Below are 24622 nucleotides of genomic sequence, written 5' to 3'. Positions count from 1 at the left end.
ACGAAAACACATGTTTGAAAATTCTTCTAACCAAAGACGAAACGCTTTCCATTTGCAAAGAAAATCTCCTATCATTTATTTCGTCTCGAAAGAGAAACCAACAAAAATTGTAAAAAAAGGAATGATGAATGAAAAATGAATGTTGCGTTGCCCGAAGATAAAACCATGAAATACAAATTTGAGAATCAATATCAGTATTTGGAGCGATCAGATACTATGTAAAGTAAAAACAGGCAATTTAATACAGAAATGGAAATATCTTGAAAAAATTTGGGTAAAATTTTACTTTACGGGGTAGTTTGCAAAAAAAAATTCATATTTCCAAAAAATTAATATGAGTATATCACGAGGTGTAATAAAGGCATGTTGTCGTCTGGAAGGTTGAAACGCAAGTGAAGTTGGACGCTGGAGATGACAATAGTTATAGTGAAAGAGGTACCTACTACTATTGAAGTGTGAAATTGAAATATGAAAAAAGGACCTATTACTATTACATTTTTAAATTTTTTGTAAAAAAGTGATTTTGTTCAAAAAATAAATTTTTTTGTAAAAACAAGTGCCATTGCCGAAAATTTTTTCAATATTTTTTTTTTTTTTGTAGAAGAAAATACTTTTTTTAAATTTGTCGGTTTTGTTTTAAATTTGTCATTTTTCTGTAAAAAAAAGCGGCACTGGCGAAGATTTAAAAAAAAAATTACAAATCTGTCAAATAAGACTACTTCAACCCTACTTTAAGTTTTGTGAATATGGGCACTAATTTTTACATGTTGTAAGTCTTTAGTGAAATATAAGTATAACAGTCACAGTTGATGTTGTACCCACGTATTTGCATGTGGAGGTAGCAATCCATGCCAAGCACCAAAGGATGACTATGCGGCAATGAGAGCCAATTACCAACCATCACAATTTTTGATGGACAATGTTAAAAACGTAATTTTTAGCGGCAAATTGCCTGCTCTGAGCGCAGACCAATTTTCGACACTTATGCTGAAGAATTTGTATGTAAGGGGCATCGAGTGCTGGGCCAAAGACCTTAATCTACTTCTGCCATTCATACAGTTTACGATATCTGGAAAATGGGCAGAGTGATCTCACAACTGAGCCAGGAAAGAATTCGAATGACTTTGCATAGCACGGAGACTGCTGTGAACGCCATAATCTCACATATTAGCCGAGGTCACAAACAATTCAAACTCTGCCATACCTGTCAAAGCCTTTCAGTATGATCAGCCATGCCAAGCTTTTGAAGGACATCGCCAAAACGCCCCTCCAGGAGAGCCTGAAACGTTTGTTCGGGATTAGAAATATAAGCTCCTTAGTGACATAGGGAGTTATCCAAGGTGTAGTGATATCTCCTCCAGATAGAATCCAGTTCCTATCCCATACCAAAAACAAAGCCTCTAGTCTCTTTTCGCCAACACTTGGGGTGCAAAAATTTTTTTTTGGTTAAATACAAATGCAATTGTTCGGTCAATGGTGAATATGCAGCGCCAGCCACTGCACTTGAGGTCGAGTGCGACACACTGGTACCAGTGGTGCGATCTTGAATTGATGAAACTCTGTTGTTGCCTTCTAGCAGTTCATGCTACACAGGCGCCTCAAGGCTAAAGGGGAGAACAGCTTTGGATGTCTACCATAAGCACACGGAGTCCGATTTCCCTTTCTGGCTCCCTGATCATAGGTGTTGATATGATACCAGACTTTAACCAAAACTGGATTGAAAAAACTTTGGGAATATGTAAGTACCACGGTGTTGTGAGACCCGATCGCTGGAGTCTTTGCATTAGTTTGCTTGATATTTATGTTTGATTGATGGTAAATGAACTTGTTAACACGCCTACTTAAACTATAATGCAATTCCAAGTTGTTTCCCACTACTTCCCACATGCAAATTGCAGTGACAGTGCTGGCCTAGTTTGTTTTCATGATTCATCTACATCTAATTTATTTTTCTTTAGTTGTTTGTATATAGTATGTGTATATGTATGCACTTATTGTTTGTTGGGTTGTTGTAAATTAACAAGGTTTGTCAAAAAAGTTGTGTGTTTAAATCCATAAGAGGACAATATACAAATATATCTATATAAATAAATGGCTACTTTACAAATAAAACAATACAATAAAAATATTAGGTATTGCTTTTTAAAAAAAGCCAAAACGAGCAGTCATAATGTTAGAGGGGATAAAAATTAAACGATTTTAACTTAAATCTAATTTGTTTGCAATAATTTAGAGTTTTGACAGCATCATTTGATCCGGGCGAACTGTATACCAGCAGAATATCTATAATTGAGAGTCATGATGATTAGTCCGTGCCGAAATATTTTTGACCAAAGTGATTTGGTGCCACTGGATGCAGTTCTGAAGTGAGTATTTTTAAGCGGGGAAAAGCCGAAACAACACATTTGGCAGCAATGGGTGTGCAGAAGAGATTTGAGAGAATAATACTACTTTCAGGAACGCCATGCTCCTTAAGAACATTAACAGCCTAAAATTCCAAATAAAAACATATAGGGAAAACTGTATTTTTTGCATTGAATAACAACTACCTGCAATACCGTATTACCCGTGGACATTATTGGATACATCAGCAATATCTGTCTGCGTGCTATATCATCGGGAAAGCGGGCATATACAACCCGCGCTGCATGTGTATCTGAATCTGATTCGACCAAAATCTTGCCAATACGTATGGAACGACAACAATCACGCAAACCCTGTTCCATGGCCTCGCCAGAACGTATAATGGAGACACCACAATTTCCCGAACGATATTTTAGGCCGTCATAGATGGCACCAGTAGGTGTCTCAACACTGCAATCTGTGTAGGGTAATTGATTTAGAGATTCTTCGATGACTAGACGTATCAGACGATCTGCATAAAATTTGAAATCGCTACGCGATGTATTCCTATAAGAAAGTGCACATGCACAGCATTAATAAGTTACTCAGTGCCCTTGACCTTGTTTTGCATACTCACTTATCCCTAATAATTGTTAGCAATTCAGATACTTGCGGATTACATTCCAAAATTTTGAAATTTGCTCCAAAATTACGTAGTACTTCCTCGCTGGAGGTTATGGCGCGTGCTATTATGTTAGTCACACTGTCCATTTCAAATGTACTGTTTCCATTTGCGTCGTTGATGTTTTCGTCGGCATACTCCTCGTTGTCTTTTGTTTTTGTTAAATTGTCCAACGAAGCACACATTTTCTTCTTTGCCTTAGACGACTTTTTCGAGTGCCTTAAGCCAATTGACACTAAGACCTTTTACTCAGTTTTAATATTCTATTAAGTACTTGCGGCGGTATAGTTTGCAGTAAGTTGTTTCGTTCCCTATTTATAAAATTATTAAGTACGTCGTACTGCCGCTGTTTTTATTAAAGAAAACGTGATGATGAGTTGAGAATACCGACTCACATACTCACACATTCATGTGAACTTTCTTTTGCTATCTCTCTTGCGAGTTGCCAGAATTATAAGAGGACTTAAAAATAAATGTCAGCGGCTTTTGAGATTCTGGCAACTATAAGAAATTCATAAACATAGAAAAAAATAAAAATCGGTTTCAATCACGAAATTAATTAATCCAATTCATTTTTTAATTTTATCTGCTTCAATCACAAAAATGATAATATCAATCATAGTTTTTGAAAAGGTTATTGAAAAAATGTAAATTAAAAAATATTATTGAAATTTCTAATTAAATTTCCATTTAATTTTTAATTGATCTAATTACAAAATATTTGAATTGTTCAATTAATTTTTCAATTGATCCAAAAAAAATTATAAAAATTTCCTAAATATCCAATTTTTTAATTGGATCTATTACAAATTTAATTAAAAATATGCAAATGCTATATTAAAATTTTTTCTAAAGTCGCGTTGTATCACTGGTTCACATATGAAAAACTTCTGGAACACGAATCTTCTATATATAGAAAGTATTTATCAAAATTTCGAGCGGCTAGACTTTTTCAAAAACGGATAGTTATAACAGTGCTGTTGAGTATATATAAGTCTCCGATTGATTTAAATAATAATTAAAAGAACTTACTGCTTATACCACCAACAATTGTTCTTTTTGAAACTCGGTTCCTTCGCCAATTCAATGCAAACAGCTGTTTTCCCTTTATAAAATCGGCTGTTTTCAATGAATTCCTGAATGAATCGAGTGACAAAAAGTTAACAGCAGTTCGGGTGAGATCAATTCATTTTTTAATTGAAAACGTCAAAGATTTAGTTCAGATTCAATAAAAAAAATAATTCAATGACTTAATTTTGTTATTTAAATTGACAAAATTTTCAATCACGATCGTAATTGAAAATATCCGGATTCTATTAAAATAGATTAAATCAATTAGTATTTTAAATTTCAACCACGATCGTAATTGAAATAAAATCCAAATTCAATTTAAAAGTGATTGATTCAATTATTTTTTTAATTGAAAACCTTTTTATTTTAAATTAAATTTTTAATTAAAAAAATTTTCCAGATTTTTTCTTCTGTGTAGTGCAATGTAATCAAATTTGTATGAAATTAAATTTTAAATCGAAACATACAGCGGTCAAAAAAAGTATTCATCATTCAATGTTTTTTTTTTAATAAGTCTACAAAAGACAATTGGAATAAAAACATATTAAACTAATGATGCAGTAGTGCTTGTGTGATATATATGTACACAATTTCATTGTTTTTAAAGAAAAAAATAGTATTTATTGGAACAAAAAGGGCCATTTTTCAGCTGAACACAAAAAATTAAACAAAAAAAGTATTCATCATTGCAAAAAAACAAAAAAATAAATAACATAATTTAAAAAAATTAATACTTTGTTATTCGACCACCGCGTCTTATAACTTCTTTTAAACGGTTTGACATCGATTGGACTAATTTAGCGGTTATATTTTGTTAGGACCACATACATGCGCTAACTTGGGCCTTCCGGCAGCTCTTCGGCCTCAGGGAGATCCTCAACCCACCCAAAACTAGCCTATGGTCTAACATCATTTTTTTTTTTTAAGGAATTCACATAAAATTTAACAACACAAACACTTACAAAACACACGGGGATACTCTTTGGGATTTGAGTCCTATGGTGTTCCAGACCCACACTCTGCCCACCCTTCCATGGTCCATATGCTCCTTGCCTCATTTGGTATGGACCCCACTACCTCCCTCTACCACTTACTTCTCTCTTTCAACCGTTTCCCCTCCCAAACGAAAAAAAACTTACTCCATCTCAAATCTGTTAATACAGTACATAATATATATCCCTTTATTTAATTATAAAAAAAAAGAATCTAATTGAATCAGATAAATAAAAATACAAACACTAAATTCCCGTCTTTGCATTATTTAATTATGCTCTTTCTTTAAAAAAAAATCACAACAAACGCAAAAAAAAAAACAGATTAATCTTGCGGGTTCTACACAAACCTTTGGATGGGGTTCTGTGTCCAATGTGGACCGGATTACTATATCAGGATCTTTCTTTCCCTACCTAAATGAGCTCAGTTAAGTAGACGTTTTCCTATTTGCCTCAGTATTCAGTCTGTTGCAATAATAAAACCCTCTCACTGTTTTGTACAGTCCCTCACAAGTCACAAACAAAAAAATTAATCAATTATTAAATCCTTAAAGCATCAAAATCAAATAAGAATAAATTTATAAATGGTCAATAAAATTGTACATAAAATTGAAGATCATAAAAAAAATAGCAAGTAAATAAAATAAAAAAAAATAAATGAAACTAGGTTATCTACTACTATGACTACATTAATATCATAACCAAAATAAATAGGGGTTGGAAAATAAATTGAATCGAGGCGAATTGCCTCTTTTACGCACGCGCCTAACAGCGGGCTTTATTTCTGACTGTATGCCAGTCTTGGATCCTCTCGCAGTGTGGACTTTATGGGCTGTAAATCTCGTGGAACGTATATCGTCTCCACCGGGACACCATCTGTTCCCGAACAAAACAATTAATATACCAGCACTCAATGCGTCCCACACGTATATCACCCAACTTAGGTTGAAGTCGATGCTGCAATTGTTCAGCAGCTATGTGTCCCAACTTGGACAGGGTGTTCCACAACATGTACTTTTCTTGGTACCAATTTGGTGGTTACCCAAAACGTAACCCGGCGGAACGCCGTATGGACGAACGGACAGAATAAATTATGCACACGCTTACCGATGTGAGCTAGTCGCTTTGGCTTTCCTCCTAGGGCTTGTTCAATTTCAAGCAGAAAAATTCCTTCCGCAATCACCACGGCACCTATTGAAATTTACACACATTAACTCCTTATACATTCATCGTCCTCTTATATACATCATTGATCCATTTAAACTCACTTATAAATTTGCCGTTTGCTTATTTATTTCTGCCTCCAATTATATATTTCCCATAAACAATCATCTATAGGGCACCACTAGAGCGTTAAATAGCCGCGAAAATCTGCATAAATTCGTTACCGCCGGGACTTTTTTCTAAAACCAATATGGACGATTTTGGCTACTATTCTCCTTTTTATAATCTCGGTTCTCCCACATTTCACATCTACTTTCAATGTGTGGGTTAGTTTCCAAAACTACTTTCTCTTTTTCTCAACTGAAAGTTGTTATTTTATTTTTTTCAATTTCTCATTTTTTTAAATTTCTCATTTTTTTGCCATTCCTCTACGTCCACCAGCTTTCAGGGATGGCACACGTACCAACCCTGTACCAATTAGTTCATCGTAGTGTAACAACGCCGGAACCAACATGACATCTGGCACTTGTACATCTACATAGCAGCGCAGCCCCATTCATTCTTCATTTCTGACAAAACCCAAACGCATTAGCACATCAAGCCGGCAAGAAGACAATAAAACAAACCCTTGCCACATAAAATAGGAAGGAATCGCTGTGTGCACTGTCCATTGCCGTCAGAGGACTATTTAACACGGTCCCTGGCCTTACAAATGTGTCCTCGCCGTAAATTCTGCTGGCCCAAAAAAAAAAAACTAGCTGCACGAAAATTTGTAAACAATAGGTGGTGCATTTTGGCGTGATAACCAATTGATGGTTCACGATCCATGTGGTCAGCAGCCCTCACGCAACAAAACTCCGGCCGAGACGAATCCCGAGAGGACTGGACGGTGTGCGGGTGTGGTCCATCATAGGTCCGTCATCTCCTGTATGTGCTGAAGGTATCATTCAACCCTTAGTGCCATCTGCATCGTGCTGGATCTCCCTGTCGTCGCCAGAGACAAACGTGGGGAACTCCCACACCCTGGTGTCTCACAAGCCGGGCATAGTATCATCAGGGAAGTATCTCTCACAACGTTTCAGTGTACCTAGAGCATTGTTACTTTCTTTGAAATTTCAGGCTTTTAATCAGATGCAGTTGCCCATTCTGTTATCCGGTTAGCCAGTAGGGTTTTGACTGTGGTGATTCGTCTTCGAGTCGATTGAAGGTAAGTTCACCCCAATAGGGTTTAACCTAGGAACACACATATAGATGACATTCACGAAAAATAAATATCTAACCTATATTGCACTTAGTCCCTAGTATCACAGTCGTATTCTGGCCACAGGCAACTTATCACAATTAATATATCACATTTTGAGGTCCTTTGCGTGAGCCACACCCACTGGGCGACCTTGGAGATCTTCCAGTTCATACATATTATTGCCTATCGGCTTGACCACTCGACATTTCGTGAACTTTCGCGCAAATTTCGCATTGAAATTCTTTTGGAAGTCGCTGAGCATATAATTTCGCCGGAAAACTTCCTGGCCTGGCACAAATCTCACGACTCTTGCCTTTCGGTTATATATCTTTGCGCTCGCCTCATAGGCCTGATGCATATTCTGTTTGATCTTCTGCCGAATGAGCTCCAGGCGATCTCTTTTGTCTAGGTTGGATATCTCATGCTCTGTAAGTGACTGCAACTTTCTTGCTAGTTTATAATCGGCTCCTTTGGTGTACATATGATAGCCAAACAGGGCAAAAAATGGGGTTACACCTGTGGCTGCGTGTACTGAGGTTCGAAGGGCGCATTCGATTTCAGATAGATAGAGGTCCCAATCCCTATGGTCCTCTTCCATGTATGCCCTTATTGCCGCCAGGACGGATTGATTAACCCGTTCTGAGGCGTTCGACTGTGGGGAATATGGAGCGGTTCTCATATGGTTAATCTGATAAGCAGTCATAATGTCTTTAAATTGTTTGGAACAGAACTGTGCACCATTGTCACTATGGACAGTTTCTGGTACTCCGAACTTCCTGAAAACTTCTTCCACTAAAAATCGTACTACATTGCTGGCCGTAGCTTCTTTCATTGACTTGAGGAAAACGAATTTGGTGAAGTGGTCCATGACAATAAAAATATATGTGTTCCCACTTTTCGACCGGGGATATTTCCCCAAAAAATCCACATAAATTTTCTGGAATGGCCGATCAGTTTTCACCTCATTGCCAATTGTCGGACGTGTGGTATAGTTGACATTTTTGGTCTCTTTGCATATAACGCAGTTTGAAACATATTGACGGACTTGTGACGTCATAGTGGGCCAATAAAACTGCTGTCTCAGTCGACTCAGCGTCTTCGTCACACCACCATGAGCCGCCATAGGTGAATCATGTTCCTTCTGAATTAAAATGTGGGTCAAGGGCTCTGGTACCCATAATCTCCACTCATATTCACCTAATTCTTCCTTACCTTCCTGTCTCATGCGTTTGAAGACCATGCCTTCATGCACCTTTAAATCAGGAAGTCTGTCATGATTGGTCTCGATAGTCTTTCGGAGCTCCTGGTACTCTGGACTTTTGAAATCATTCGTGTCAAAGCCAAACATCTGCTGCAAATCCAATGCATCTACGGTGGGAAGTCTTGACAAGGTATCGGCAACGACGTTATCCTTCCCCTTCCTGTGCTCTATGGCGAACCGATAGGCCTGCAGCTGCAATGACCAACGAGCGAGACGACCACTTAAATCCTTCAAACTCATCAGCCATTGTAAACTAGCATGGTCTGTTATGACAGTAAAATCCATAAGTTCCACGTATGGGCGAAACTTTTTTACTGCCATAACAGCCGCTAAACATTCTTTCTCAGTTACACTGTAATTTCGCTGGCTTGAGTTCAGCTTCTGTGAGAAAAAGGCTATCGGGTGCTCGTCTCCTTGGTCATTGAGCTGAAAGAGCACAGCGCCAATGCCGTACTCGGATGCATCGCACTGAATGAAGAATGGTCTGCGGAAATCCGCGTGACGCAAAACAGGTGCCGTTGTCAGAGCCTTCTTTAATGTTTCAAATGCCTCAATGGCCTCTCTGGTCATTGTGAATTTCTTTGATTTGCGGAGGGTATCCGTCAGCGGTGCAGATATGGCGGCGAAATCTCTTATAAATCGGCGGTACCACCCCGCCGTGCCCAGGAAACTTCGCACCTCCCTTGGGTTTCTAGGTACTGCTATTTTCTTGATGGCTTCGACCTTCTCGGGATCGGTTTTCAACATACCATCGCCAATAATAAACCCGAGATATTTGAGCTCTCTAAAACAAAATTGTGATTTCCTCAGTCCGATAGTGAGGTTGGCATCTCTTAGACATTTAGCCACTTCTTTTAAAAGCCGCATGTGTTGGTCGAAATCGCTAGAGATCACCAGCAAGTCATCCAGATAGACGAACACGTTTTCTTTGAGCCTGGCGGGGACGACCTTGTCCATTAAGCGACATAGACGTTGTGCAGCGTTGCATAGCCCAAAAGGCATGACGCGAAACTGGTACAAGGGTCGTCCCGGTACCGTAAAAGCGGTGTACTTTTTGCTCTCCTCGTCCATTTCCACCTGCCAGAAAGCATACTTTAAATCGACGCTACTTATGTAGTACGTCTCATCAATCCGACTTAATATTCCATCTATATTTTGGAGAGGATAGGCATCCTTCTCCGTTAACTTGTTTAGCTTTCTGGCATCGAGGCAGAATCGGTTCTTTCCGGGTTTCCTCACCACTGTGGTCCGGTTACTCCACGGGCTCTCGCTTTCTTCTATAACATTCAATTTAAGCATGTTGTCAATCTCTTCATATGTGATTTGTTGCACTGCGGGCGACATGGGGTAGTGCCTGTCTTTCACTGGCTCGGCTCCCTCTATGAGTTTGATAGTATGCTTTTCCAGCTTGGTACACCCAAGCCCTTTTTCCTCGAATGAGTCAAATTCTTTAATGGCCTCGTTCAATCTGGGCTGTTGTTCTTCCGTCAGGACATGAGGTTTTAGCCGATGGTGCGCGCCTGAACTCCCGAAATCTTCGATGACTTTTTCCATATTAATCTCTTCTACGCCCAATATACCTGGGGCTAGATTAAATTTGCGCCAGAAGTCAATACCTAAGTAGAGGTTTTGCTCCAAATCTGGGCATAAATATAAGGTCATGTTTTCTTTATTATTTTCATATTCAACGGGACACTCGATCTTCCCAATCACTCCGTAGCTATGTCCGCTGGCTGTGGTGACATTGTTGTAAATCGGCTTTATATCAAACGATAGCTCTTCAATCAATTCTCTGCATCCTCTGCCAAGAAGGCTTACTGAGGCGCCAGTATCTAACAAACCTCTTATTAATTTATCCTTTAAACGGATTTCGGCATACATATGCCCTAGGGTCATTGCCCTTTATTTCTGCACGATTTAATGTCTCAACTATCATACGCTTAAGCTTGCGTCTATCTGCGGTCTTTTGCCGAATTTTAAAGATACGCCTTGATATATTGCCTGCATTTTCATCTTGACCAAATATCCTGGCCTTAACATTATCATAATTTCTTTGTCTCTCTTCCATTGTTATATAGTGCCTGCGACTGGCATATGAATCATGGCATTTACAGTCTGTTCTAATCTTGTTTTCTTCTTCCTTCTTTTCAGATTCTGGATTTCGCCGAAATACTTCTACTTGGCGGGGTTTTCTGACGGACGTGTCTCCCCCGGGTTCGCCACGCCCCTCTTGCTGTTTCCCGATTGGCAGTTTTGGCATCTCGGGGTAATAGTATTTGGTCTGCCGCATCGGTAGCAAAACAATCCCCTTTCGGAGGATGGGCAATCCATAAACATGTGGCCCTCTGCACGACAATTCCAGCAAACGATGGTCCTATTTGGCTGAATGTTCGTTCGAATAGCCGAAATACATTCGGGGGCTTCCCGGTGCGTCTCGTGTTCGTCAAATTCATATTCGTCAAGGGCCACTTCATTGACATGTCTCGTAGGACGCGTGTGAGGAGCCACAGGCCTTGGATCTCCCCTTGGAAAATTCCTCTCGGCCTCTTTGCACTCAACACGCAGCATCTCTACGGTGGCGATGGACATCGGATAAACCACCATCTTAATATTTTCCTTGACATTTACCTTTATGATGCTAATCATGTCTTGGTCAGTTATAGGGTGTAACAAGCGAGATCTCAGCTGTCCCATGGCCTGGAAATACGCATCAACCGGTTCATTTGACGACTGTTTTCTGTCCACCAAGTCTCTCATGGCTTCGAACGCCGATTTGGTAGAGCGATATTGGCACAGGAGAGCATCCTTCAATTGAATCCACTGGGTGAAATTCCTTAGTTTCTGTGATTGCCAGAACCACTCCAATACGGGTCCAGATACTAATAATCTAAAGTCCCTTAAGATCTCCTCCCACGGGACTCCGTATTGCGACTGTAGGCACTCCAAGCGGAATATAAATTCCTCAACGGTGAGTCTCATTGTGTTACCATCAAAATTTATGCCGAATTTATCGACTCTTATGCGCAATCGATCATCATTCAAAGGTGGCTGTGAGTAGTTCGTGCTCGTTGAGGGTGGCCTGTCCCTTTGTGAACTAGAGCCCGAGGATCCAGGCTGGGACGCGTTTGTACTCATGCTGCGGCTACCCTGGCTACCTGTTCCGTTCGCGGCGTTGTTACCTCCGAGGGCCATACCCTGCACGGTTCTAACCAAGGTATCTAATGTCTTTCTTATATCATTTACCTCGTTACTAATCAGATTTTTTATTCTGTCTTCCAGAGCCCTGTCGGCCGTGTGACTCCTGCCGTTGCCGGGAGTCGAATAGCGTTCGCCACCACTGTCGGTTGCGGTTTGTGCCACGAATGCCGGACTAGCCACATCCCCCTGGGCAGGTTGTCGATTAATAGTAGCAGATAAGTCCCTAATCTGACCATCCTTACTAGCCACATTACTATTCAAACTGTTCATCTTCTTCTTCTTAGTTTCACGATTATACCGTTCAGACTCCTCGTTGAATGTCGTTGGCCGGTCTCTTTTACTTTCCGAGCGAGACCTCGTATTCATCACCCAGAAGGTTTCCTACTCTAGGCTCTGATTCACGACGATATCCGTATTCGCGCCCCCAGATTTATTAGAATAATGTAAATCGGGTATTTCAATTCTGCCAGCCGTTATCTCTCAAACTTAAGACAGTATATACCACAAAAATGTATTATTATTATTAATTCCCTTTCCTGGCAAAGGTTTACTTTCAATAGGGTTATAAATGTATCGTTATTTCCTTTTCCTCTCACTGTATAAAAAAAAATATACTAGCTATTAGCGCACCTAAATCAATCGTAAATTCAGTAAAATTCAAATCTATTCAAACTATTAGGAGGTTCACGGTTGTATTCTCAGAGAGGTGTATGTGTTAGGAGTGTATTCATATCGTATCGATTCATGAAGTGTAAAAAAAAATCCCAAAGAATATCTTGTAAAACATTGCACATCTATATGGAATACCTAAAATAGGACCATTGTACCATGGCAATTAACTTCTCTCCTTTCGAAACTAAAGTCCTCATGGCAATAAGGCCTTCTGACACTCTGACTCACGGCATCCATCCTACCGTAACGGCTATCATTCTTCGCCTGCCATAAATCCTACGTATGTGGTATTCCTTTTTCTAACGAATCTAACATATACGAACAAAACGGGACACAGGTCGATAACAAACACTCATAGTTACAAATATACAACTAGATATTGCATTTGACCCATTTTTATATTCTAAATCTAATCCTAAACTAATATATCTTAATCTAATATTGCACTTTAAACAGCCTCTCCCATGTAGGGCTGGATGCAATACCAACCAGACATAATTAGTATTTGACTAGATCGATTTGGGCTATTGAATCTAAAAATTTGGCTATTACCAAGTACGTAGATGACATTGCACTTATTCTCCTTACTCCTAGTACTAGTGACTAGAAAGCATCGATTTTAGATTGGGCGCCATTTCTGTTAGGACCACATACATGCGCTAACTTGGGCCTTCCGGCAGCTCTTCGGCCTCAGGGAGATCCTCAACCTACCCAAAACTAGCCTATGGTCTAACATCATTTTTTTTTTTTAAGGAATTCACATAAAATTTAACAACACAAACACTTACAAAACACACGGGGATACTCTTTGGGATTTGAGTCCTTTGGTGTTCCAGACCCACACTCTGCCCACCCTTCCATGGTCCATATGCTCCTTGCCTCATTTGGTATGGACCCCACTACCTCCCTCTACCACTTACTTCTCTCTTTCAACCGTTTCCCCTCCCAAACGAAAAAAAAACTTACTCCATCTCAAATCTGTTAATACAGTACATAATATATATCCCTTTATTTAATTATAAAAAAAAAGAATCTAATTGAATCAGATAAATAAAAATACAAACACTAAATTCCCGTCTTTGCATTATTTAATTATGCTCTTTCTTTAAAAAAAAATCACAACAAACGCAAAAAAAAAACAGATTAATCTTGCGGGTTCTACACAAACCTTTGGATGGGGTTCTGTGTCCAATGTGGACCGGATTACTATATCAGGATCTTTCTTTCCCTACCTAAATGAGCTCAGTTAAGTAGACGTTTTCCTATTTGCCTCAGTATTCAGGCTGTTGCAATAATAAAACCCTCTCACTGTTTTGTACAGTCCCTCACAAGTCACAAACAAAAAAATTAATCAATTATTAAATCCTTAAAGCATCAAAATCAAATAAGAATAAATTTATAAATGGTCAATAAAATTGTACATAAAATTGAAGATCATAAAAAAAAATAGCAAGTAAATAAAATAAAAAAAAATAAATGAAACTAGGTTATCTACTACTATGATTACATTAATATCATAACCAAAATAAATAGGGGTTGGAAAATAAATTGAATCGAGGCGAATTGCCTCTTTTACGCACGCGCCTAACAGCGGGCTTTATTTCTGACTGTATGCCAGTCTTGGATCCTCTCGCAGTGTGGACTTTATGGGCTGTAAATCTCGTGGAACGTATATCGTCTCCACCGGGACACCATCTGTTCCCGAACAAAACAATTAATATACCAGCACTCAATGCGTCCCACACGTATATCACCCAACTTAGGTTGAAGTCGATGCTGCAATTGTTCAGCAGCTATGTGTCCCAACTTGGACAGGGTGTTCCACAACATGTACTTTTCTTGGTACCAATTTGGTGGTTACCCAAAACGTAACCCGGCGGAACGCCGTATGGACGAACGGACAGAATAAATTATGCACACGCTTACCGATGTGAGCTAGTCGCTTTGGCTTTCCTCCTAGGGCTTGTTCAATTTCAAGCAGAAAAATTCCTTCCGCAATCACCACGGCACCTATTGAAATTTACACACATTAACTCCTTATACATTCATCGTCCTCTTATATACATCATTGATCCATTTAAACTCACTTATAAATTTGTCGTTTGCTTATTTATTTCTGCCTCCAATTATATATTTCCCATAAACAATCATCTATAGGGCACCACTAGAGCGTTAAATAGCCGCGAAAATCTGCATAAATTCGTTACCGCCGGGACTTTTTTCTAAAACCAATATGGACGATTTTGGCTACTATTCTCCTTTTTATAATCTCGGTTCTCCCACATTTCACATCTACTTTCAATGTGTGGGTTAGTTTCCAAAACTACTTTCTCTTTTTCTCAACTGAAAGTTGTTATTTTATTTTTTTCAATTTCTCATTTTTTTAAATTTCTCATTTTTTTGCCATTCCTCTACGTCCACCAGCTTTCAGGGATGGCACACGTACCAACCCTGTACCAATTAGTTCATCGTAGTGTAACAACGCCGGAACCAACATGACATCTGGCACTTGTACATCTACATAGCAGCGCAGCCCCATTCATTCTTCATTTCTGACAAAACCCAAACGCATTAGCACATCAAGCCGGCAAGAAGACAATAAAACAAACCCTTGCCACATAAAATAGGAAGGAATCGCTGTGTGCACTGTCCATTGCCGTCAGAGGACTATTTAACACGGTCCCTGGCCTTACAAATGTGTCCTCGCCGTAAATTCTGCTGGCCCAAAAAAAAAAAACTAGCTGCACGAAAATTTGTAAACAATAGGTGGTGCATTTTGGCGTGATAACCAATTGATGGTTCACGATCCATGTGGTCAGCAGCCCTCACGCAACAATTTTGGTCTATATTAGTCCATTCCTCCATTATCACCTGTTGCATTTGACTCTTGCTCGAAAAATTGCGCGTTCTCAATTTGCGTTCGAGATGTTCCCAAAGATGTTCAATTGGGTTCAAGTCGGGACTTTGAGGAGGAGTTTTAATGACTTTGGGGCAGTTATACAGCATCCACATCTTGGTATTTAAAGCAGAATGTTTGGGGTCACTATCTTGATAATATTGAAAGTTGTTACCAAGCCCAAGTTTAACAGCACTATCTTTTAAATTCCTCTTTAAAATGTCAATGTAATACTTATGATCCATTACTCCATTAATAATTTCAAGATTTCCCGCTCCTGAAGCCGCCATACACCCCCAAACCATTAAACCACCTCCACCATGTTTTACAGTAGCAACTGTGTTTCGTTCTTCAAGCTCTGTATTTGGTTTTCTGTACACTATGACCTTTCCATCGCACCCAAAAAGATTAAACTTGCTCTCGTCTGCAAAAATGACTGTTTTCCAAAATGATTCGGGCTGTTTTACATACATTTTTGCGAAGTTTAGCCTTTTCACTCGGTTTATTTTATTTATAAAGGGCTTCTTACGTGCAGTTCTTCCTCTGTAACTATGCCTTTTGAGTGTATTTCGAATTGTTTGTGTAGTAACTTCCTTCCCTAAATATTCCATAGTGTTTTTACGAAGAATGGTCGCATTTGTCTTCGGAGTTTTCTGAACTTGCCGCACTAGCCAACGCACATCTCCAACTGAAAGTGCTTTTGGTCGACCAGATCTTGGTTTATTGTCAACAGTTTTCGTCCACTTTCTGATGATGGATTGTATAGTAGATCGTGGTCTATTTAATATTTCACTGATAGTTTTTTGAGTTAAACCATTCCTGTGGTGTTTTATTATCAAAACTTTTACCTCATCAGAAACCTCGTTTTGCTTACGACCCATTTTGACAAAAACTATATTTTCAATGAAATTAAATATTTGCTGTCAAGGGCAAAGCCTCCTTTACTAAATAAAACAGAAAAGGGGGATTCCCAAATAATATTTGAATTTGACTTTGATGATAGCACATCAATGATGAATACTTTTTTTGTTCTGTTTTTGGTGTTATTATATAAAATTGCATTTTTTGCGCTAATTAAATTTATTTTTTGAATTTATTTTAAAACATATTACGAAAAATAAACTATTGCATAAAACTGCATTATTTGTTTACTTTAAATTTTCTTCAATTACCCAAAATAAGTGAATTTATTATCAATTTTGCTAATGATGAATACTTTTTTGACCGCTGTAGATAGATTTCTTAAATTTCAATCACGATCGTAATTGAAATAATAATCAAATTCAATTAAACATATGATTGTTTCAATTAATTTTTTAATTGAAAACTTTCATTTTCTATTAAATTTTTTATTCTGTCATAGCCAATTAAAGTAAAGTTAAATTTTTATTAAAAAAAATTCGAGCCTTTTTTATCTGTATAGTGCAGTGTAATCAAATTTGTATAAAATTAAATTATAAATAAAAAACATAAACCCATATACCATTCCAAGGCGGATTTAATAAGATGGTCCCTCGCGAGCAGCTGTTAACAGCCAGCCAGGTTTGAATATATTATGATGTCAGATTTTTTATTTCATTTCATTTCATTTTTGTTTCGATTCTCTTTGTTGTTGTATTCTTTCTCGCATATTCTCTGCTCATATATGTATACGTATACACACAAGCACAGAAATTTCTTCACCTGCGTTGGCAAAACGTCGATTAGCTTGTCAAAGTGTCAATTAAACATACTATAAAACTATTTTATGTTTTGTGAATACCGGTGAGAGAGTACAGACAAATAAACAAAATGTGAAAAAACTTAAAAAATTAAAGCTGCTATCACACTATATGTGCTTGAGATGTCCAAATTTGCATTTGGACACGTAGTGTGATACGAATGAAACTAACATATCATAATCACATTTCAAAATAACATATGATGTTTTTTCGATTAGAGCGGTATTCTATTTCTTCTGACAAAAACATAAAGAAATTTGCTGTTCTTGTTGTATGTTGAGTGAAAGCAACCAAATTTAACAGGTAGGAGCAGTTGGCTAATAACAACAAATTGAGCGCTCTATCTGCCAAAATCAGTGATTAGTGCAACCCTGATTTTTAGTATGTCTCTAGTTCGCGCCATTTTTCGTTGTTTGTGTGTGTTATAGTTCTTAACTATAATGCGCACATACAACCAAAACTCGTTGACAGATAGTGCACTTCGCGAGAAAAAATTGTACTCAGCTGTTTGCTGTGCACTACCTTGGTCAATATGTCTTGAAAGCAATCCCAAATTAAATTGTTTTCACAACTTGAATAATTTGTCGTCATAAAAAATCAGTTTTTGTTCATATTTTTAGGTTATGTCATACAAAAATAACATTCTAGTGTGATAGCAAAAATGATGAATCGTATGGAAATTGGCAATTTTGACACATATAATGAAATACCAATGACACATAAAAGGTGGCATGTCATAAAACAAGAAAGAACATGTAGTGTGATAGAGTCTTTAAAAGTTTGGCGACGGCGTTTATTCTAAGTAAAAGCAAGTTTACATTAAAATTTTTATGATCTGGATTTAATTAATCCAGATCCTTCGAAATTCAAATTTTGTGCAACTTTTTTTCCCTTCATCTGACAATATGTATGGTGAACGCAATAAAAATCCAGATCACAATCAAATACATCCCTTTTGGCAAATACAAATCACTTGAATCGTAGTGTAAACGGGTTTTAGAGATTATCTCAAAAGTAAAATTGGGCTCTAGTGTAAAAATGGTTTAATGTTCATAAGCAAATTTGCATGTCATAAGACAAACACATAAAGTGTGATAGCAGCATAAAGAACTATTTGACATTCTAGCCGGATTGGGATACAACTCTGGAAGATTTCATCAGCTGGGCTTGTGACTTTACTTTGTATAAAGTTGCTTAGCATTCAACAAGAAAAACATATTATTACGCGATTTTTTATAATTTCGCATTTCGATACTGCGAATATAACCGTCAAGTTGTGTACCGCAAAAAAATAAAATTTCTCCGGATTTCGTAAACGGCGTGTACGTTCATTCTTTATTAAGCTAATAAAGTTAGTTGATGGAATTTTGATAGTGAAAAAAGTTCGAGAATACGTGCATTAACAAAGTGGACCCTTATACCAGAATATTGTTAGATTTGGTCTTTGTGCAAAAAAGCGAAAAAGTTGGAATAGGGTACCGAACGTTGAGTGGAGATCTAAATTCTGTAAAGAGAGTGTCAACGTGATAATTCATGAGTTCAATCAGGCCAAAAATTAAAAGTGTTTTACTAATTTTGAATTGCAATAGTGCAAAATTGTTGTTGATGTTCAGTGTGAAAACGGATTAAGGATTGGATTAAAGTGACATCACTACATCTCTGTTGTACTTGGTGGCTAATTAAGATCCCAACAGTGAAGTGGCACAAAGTCCACAGTTTCGTTGGTAAATCTGCTAAATAGGGTATGTTCTTTGAATTTTTGCGCATCATCGGTCTATTTACTTATATAATTAAATTATCTTAAGAATAGTAAACCTCTAGAAAAGCCAACAAACGTCTAGCAAGTTATCTTTATTCATCGTTTTTTTTGGGGGCAAATCATTTGTGTATTATCTGTGTGTTTATGTGTGAGCTTGTGTACGAATATGCCTGCCTATCATCATGGCTGGCGTTGTTTTTTTTTTTTGTTTTCTGGTGTTCGGTCCCCCCGCCCTAAAGTGTTTTGGAAACAAGAATAAGAAGAATAACAAGAACAAGAAGCGAAAAAACCTTTTTGGGGCTATGTGGGTGTGTGAGTCTATGATTTAAAATAAAGAGAGAAACAAAAAAGATAATTCTATTAGATAACAAATAAGCAAAACAACAAAAATCAAAACAATAACAATGGCTGCAATGTGTTTGAGATAATGAGTTAATCTGCATTTGTTTCACTTCATTTCAAAGATAAATTGCAAAAATATAAAAAAGTTTTAGTATTCAGAAACTCATATCGTGTAGAACACGATTATAGATTGAAAAGCGAAAATATAAAGAAAAGTTGTAGGTATTTGTTTGTTTAGTGTTTAAAAACTCATTTCGAGTAGAACACGATTAGGGAAAAACGCAAATCTGCACTTTATAGGGTCACCTTGATTTTTCACAGGCATCGATACCCCGCGGGCTTCAATTAAACCATCGCTCTTCTCTGCACAATGTCCCGTAGCTCCCCAGACGATCATGTAGCCTCAGCCCGTGTATGAAAATTGTATTCCATCTCGAACTGATATTTGTACCGGTAAAAATAACCAGCCCATGCCAAGATAATGGACTATGTCTTCCAATCCCAATCGTTAAGAGCTTAGTCTACTACTACATCCGGATCTCGGTTGTGATAAACTAACTCCGTTGTATCCTAGGCAGAATTCTCTCAATCTATGCAAAGGATTGAGATCTTAAACCAATGACTATATTTGGATGGTGTCGTATAGTCGCATTGGCAAAACCATTCTGGTCGGGCTTTCACATCGGAGAATAAGAAATTTGGGTCATCCTTTCGATGGCATCTCAGGAGAAACTTTTTCCTAATCAAGTTGGTTTATGTTGGCCACTGAAGGCTGATTTGTACGGATCTGCAGGTTCTCCAACTGCACTTTTCTTTCCTCTGCGGCCAACACTGGATTATTACCAAGCAGATTATTGCAATCCCATGGCAGCAGGTTGTACGTACCGGATTGATCCGATGAAGTCCTTCATTAACAATGGCTGCGGCCTCAGTGTGGAACACACTGCTTCAAAAAAAACCAAACGGTTAACCGCTTTATAGAAGGAGAGTCAATTTTGTAAAGAAAAGCTCCAGGCTTTTTGGAGTTGTATGTCCTGAATGAGAAAGTCAGGAGAAGTTTTCGTATATTAAATCCTCAGCAAAACTATTCACTGCCAATAATTGCCTTGGCAGTGAATAGTTTTTCAGAATCTTTCCAATATAATCAGACAAGGAGTTGATGCTGATTCAAGGAGTTGAAGCAATTTGCGGAAGCCCCTTTTAATCCCTTTCATCCTTTGACAGCTAGAAAAACACTTGAGTTTGATCAACATACATATTCTGCCTAAAGTAACATAAATCTAACACATCAATTTAAAAAATAGGAATACAGTTACATCCGGCAACTATTTGTTGAGTGCATGCCAGATATTCTGGACAGAATATCAGTGCAAAGTTGCACTGGTAAGTTATCGATATCATGCAATACCAGATAAAAAGAACCGATTAATCGTGATTTGCACTTTATATTACTCACAAACCTGACGTTTTCTTTTGTTTCATTCTTAAGAGTCACTTAAGAGAGGAAAAAAGGGATTTGGGTTTTCATAAACAGCCTTATTCACAAAACTTAATGTAGATTTGAAATAGGGTTATTTGACAGTTCTATAAGGGAAATGTGTCAATTAAACCTATTTCAAATCTACATTAATTTTTGTGAATAATGGCTGGTACTATGTTCCTTTTTTCACCGGTGAAAACACATGTTTTTCACAGTTATCTTTTTGAAATACTAAAAAAATCTCAATGATAAAATAATACTTTTGTGAAAAATGTTTCATAAGTAATGAGGGAATGTCCTATTGAATGAAATCCGCAAGTTCGTTTGCTTCAAAATATATTATCTAAAAAAACTAATCATTAAGGCCGAACAACTGTAGAATTAATGTAAATTAACAAGAAGAAGCTTACAGTGTTTTGTAAAACTTATTTAAAGTTCAAAAGCAAAGTAATTTCACAAACGATTGAAAACAAGTTAAATCATATTCGTTGTTCATACACAGTTCTCTTGAAATTCTCTATTGTCTTAATTTTCTTTGTTTTTTCTATTTTTTTGTACTTGGTGCCTCTTAAAAGAGACAATAGGTATGTTCGCGTACTTTTCCAGTAAAAGTTTGCCAGTAAAAATTTGCAGAAGAGTAAGAACGACATTTACTCTCTTTTGTTTTTCATTTGAATTAAAAAGCTGAATTTCATAAAACAGCTGTTCGATACGTAAATTTTTGAGTACGCACGGCTTATCTACTTAAATTTATTAAACACCTGTGATAGTACTAAAATAAAACACAGCAACTACAACAATGTACAGATGAAAGATATAATTCTTTGTTGTTGTCCCTTTACTTTGGCTGTATGTATTGGGTTGCCCAAAAATAATTGCGGATTTTTCATATAGTCGGCGTTGACAAATTTTTTCACAGCTTGTGACTCTGTAATTGCATTCTTTCTTCTGTCAGTTATAAGGTGTGACTTTTAGCTGGCTTTAGAAAAAAAGTGTAAAAAAAGTATATTTTATTAAAGTTCATTCCAAGTTTTATTAAAAATGCATTTACTTTCTTTTAAAAAATCCGCAATTACTTTTTGGGCAACCCAATATATGGTGATTTACTAGTAATCAAAGGCTGTTCTTTAAGTGGACAAAATATTAAGTCATTTGAGACATGGAGCGTGTTTGAGGTAATATAATTATGTTTCTGTAAAACAAAATCAATTTTTTTTTCTGTTTTCCTTATGATCAGTTATATGCAAAACAAATTAAATTCCCAATTAAAAAATTCCTACAATTTGAAATTGCCCACCCGTTATGAAAATCATAATTTCTTATTACCCTATCATATGCAGCATAACAATCAGTGAACGAGCATCTAATACAATTATAAATTATTGCATTGAATTGGCACTAAAAATAGAATGTACAAAGTTATCCAAGTACAACAACATGTTGGGTAATAATGAAGAATTTCATGACGGCGTAGTTGACTACACAAAACAAACAAATAAATATAACAGCGGAAAGCGAAAAAAATAACGCAATCAAGTTTTAAGCTCCTCTCAATCGCCGAAGAAAAACAGAACAATCATCTAAAAGTGATATGAGTGGTATACCAGAAAGTGTAGCGGGGATATTTTCTAAAAAACCCATAACAAGTACCGGCAAACTATTTGTAAACAAGTTTTGAGTATCACATTTTTTAAACAAGTACATATGTACAATAACATTTGCATGGGCAGCAGTGTTGCCAAACAATAAGATATTACAAGGAATTTTTCAATAGATTACATGAATGATGGGAGGTACATAAAATTAACAGTTTTCACAGATAAACTACATATAAAAAAATAGTAAAAAAGTCTGAAAAAACTCATAGGATACGCTTAGGCTTGAATTCTGGCGAAAGCATCGGAAACAATCAGCTTTGGTCACTCTTCAAAAAAAAACCGCTTCTACAAATTGTATCTGTCTTTTATCTAGCCGAATCCGAACGGAATGTCGCTGGACGACACCTCTTTGTAGAGAAGATATACAATGCTAACGACCCTTCAAATGTCACCAGCATTCGAAAAGAGACCGAAACCATCGGTAAAAACTTCTTATGCTCCAGCCATGAATCGAACCAGTATCCAGCCATGAATCGAACCAGTGCAATTGGCGGACATGCTAAACTCAGCGCCATGCAGCCCTTCTATTTAATATACATATTTAATAAAATATATTTAATTATTACAGTAAAAACTTTTGTTTGCATTTTAGACAATATGTAAACACATAAAGCTTTGTTGTATTATTAAATATTTCGATTAAATTTCCGTTTTTTAAACCTTTTTAATTTAGGTATATGGTAGAATTACATGCAAATTCTGTAAAAATGGCAACACTGCAACCAAAGCGGTAGAGAGAGAGAGAGAGAGAGAAACACATGCTAAACTTGAACTAAGCAACAACTATTCTGTATAAACAACAACGTGAAATAAATGATAATACCCCCATAAAACGCCATCATAAAGTGTATTTGGGGTGTGGGGAGGTGGTGGGATATTGTGGTGTGAACATGAGTTTTGCGGCTTAGCAAAACAAAACAATTAATACACGTATCTCCCTCATTTCGGGAAAGACTGTCACAACTTGCTAGTCTTAAATTGACAAAGGACAATTTTGACAAAGAACACGAATAAAATAAAAAACTCTTGAATTTTATAGCCTTTATTCAAAAATTTTAATCTAAACATGGGAGGAAGAGATTAGTTCTGCAAGAAAGTTAAATTTATTTAAAGATTTGTAGTTAATGTTGGAATTTGTAAATTTTCAGATGTCACACTCTTGAATTAAACTGTTGATGCTGGGTGTTTGTATTTACATATGAACATACATGCACGCGTTAAGTCATGAACTAGAATAATGAAGGCGATTATTAAAAATAGAATCAAAACAATATTTACATAAGTTGTTAGGTTTCTTCGCAGGTGACAATGGTGCCAGTTCGATCGATGCTTTCTACTTAGAACTTATCATCCCCTCGGAAATGACTCTTCTAGAAAGTCAACTATGAAATAGTTTAAAGAGCAGTGGAAACTTTTTAAATTTTTTGTTGAATTTTCATAGATGGCCCTACCTGGTATAGACCGCAATGTAAAATGTGAGGCAAAGCATCATGGTTGTTTGTCTAATTTTTTTTTGGCATATTGGACTTTGAACGCTATCTAAAACCGCGAAAAATTGTATGGATACTCATATGTGTATTTGTATCTACTTGACGAAATACATATGTTTGTATGTATGCATATTGACTACAGCAAATGGATGTGGATATGAATACGTTCGTTTGTCCGTCTGGTTTCTGCCTTAATTGATGGCGTCTGTATACGTGACTGTAAGACACTCGTAGCTAACAGACAATATGAAAGTATTTTTTAATACGTTTGTATTTTTACTTAAGGATCCACAAAACATTTCCACAGGAAACGTTCCCGTAGAGTACAGCTGTCGGCATAAAATTTACAAATGAGTAGGTACCATGCGTAAAATATTTAACTCTCAATATGCGTTTCGCTCAGGTCAAAGTACAACTTCTATGCTACTTCACCTAACTGAATCCATTAGAATTAGTGTAATAATGGTAAAGTGAATGCCTTTCTATATCTTTACTTGACGAAGGCTTCTAATTCTATTTGTTTCAGGGCTATGATAGACAGGCTGAGAAATAATTTCAGGTTTTCAAATTCTGCTTGTAATGTCGTACATGCTTGGTAGGACTCAATTTGTTGATTTAAACTGGTTATATCTGGGATTATTTCCCTACCT

At 37.0% G+C, this 24622-nt stretch overlaps 2 protein-coding genes across 3 annotated transcripts in view; one reads left to right on the top strand and one right to left on the bottom strand.

Annotated features, from left to right (window-relative positions):
* Window positions 1-1915: 1915 nt before the first annotated feature.
* LOC106081846 (uracil phosphoribosyltransferase homolog) lies at window positions 1916-3438 on the bottom strand. Its single transcript, XM_013244066.2, has 3 exons — window positions 2981-3438; window positions 2550-2910; window positions 1916-2488 (listed from the first exon to the last, which is right to left on the bottom strand). The coding sequence occupies exons 1-3, from the start codon at window positions 3208-3210 to the stop codon at window positions 2306-2308; spliced, it is 774 nt and encodes a 257-aa protein (XP_013099520.1). The 5' UTR covers window positions 3211-3438; the 3' UTR covers window positions 1916-2305.
* Window positions 3439-18469: 15031 nt separating this feature from the next.
* The window catches only part of LOC106081847 (mitochondrial coenzyme A transporter SLC25A42), a 40643-nt gene continuing 34490 nt past the window's right edge, over window positions 18470-24622 (top strand). Inside the window, exon 1 of one of the 2 annotated variants that reach the window (XM_013244068.2) lies at window positions 18470-18985. The gene's annotated coding sequence lies outside the window, so the exon portion shown is untranslated. The remainder of the gene's footprint in view (window positions 18986-24622) is intronic. The other variant, XM_013244067.2, reaches the window with a different exon arrangement.

This window comes from Stomoxys calcitrans, chromosome 2, assembly GCF_963082655.1.
Source record: "Stomoxys calcitrans chromosome 2, idStoCalc2.1, whole genome shotgun sequence".
NCBI classification, from domain to species: domain Eukaryota; kingdom Metazoa; phylum Arthropoda; class Insecta; order Diptera; family Muscidae; genus Stomoxys; species Stomoxys calcitrans.
This window is presented reverse-complemented; position numbering and strand designations above follow the sequence as displayed.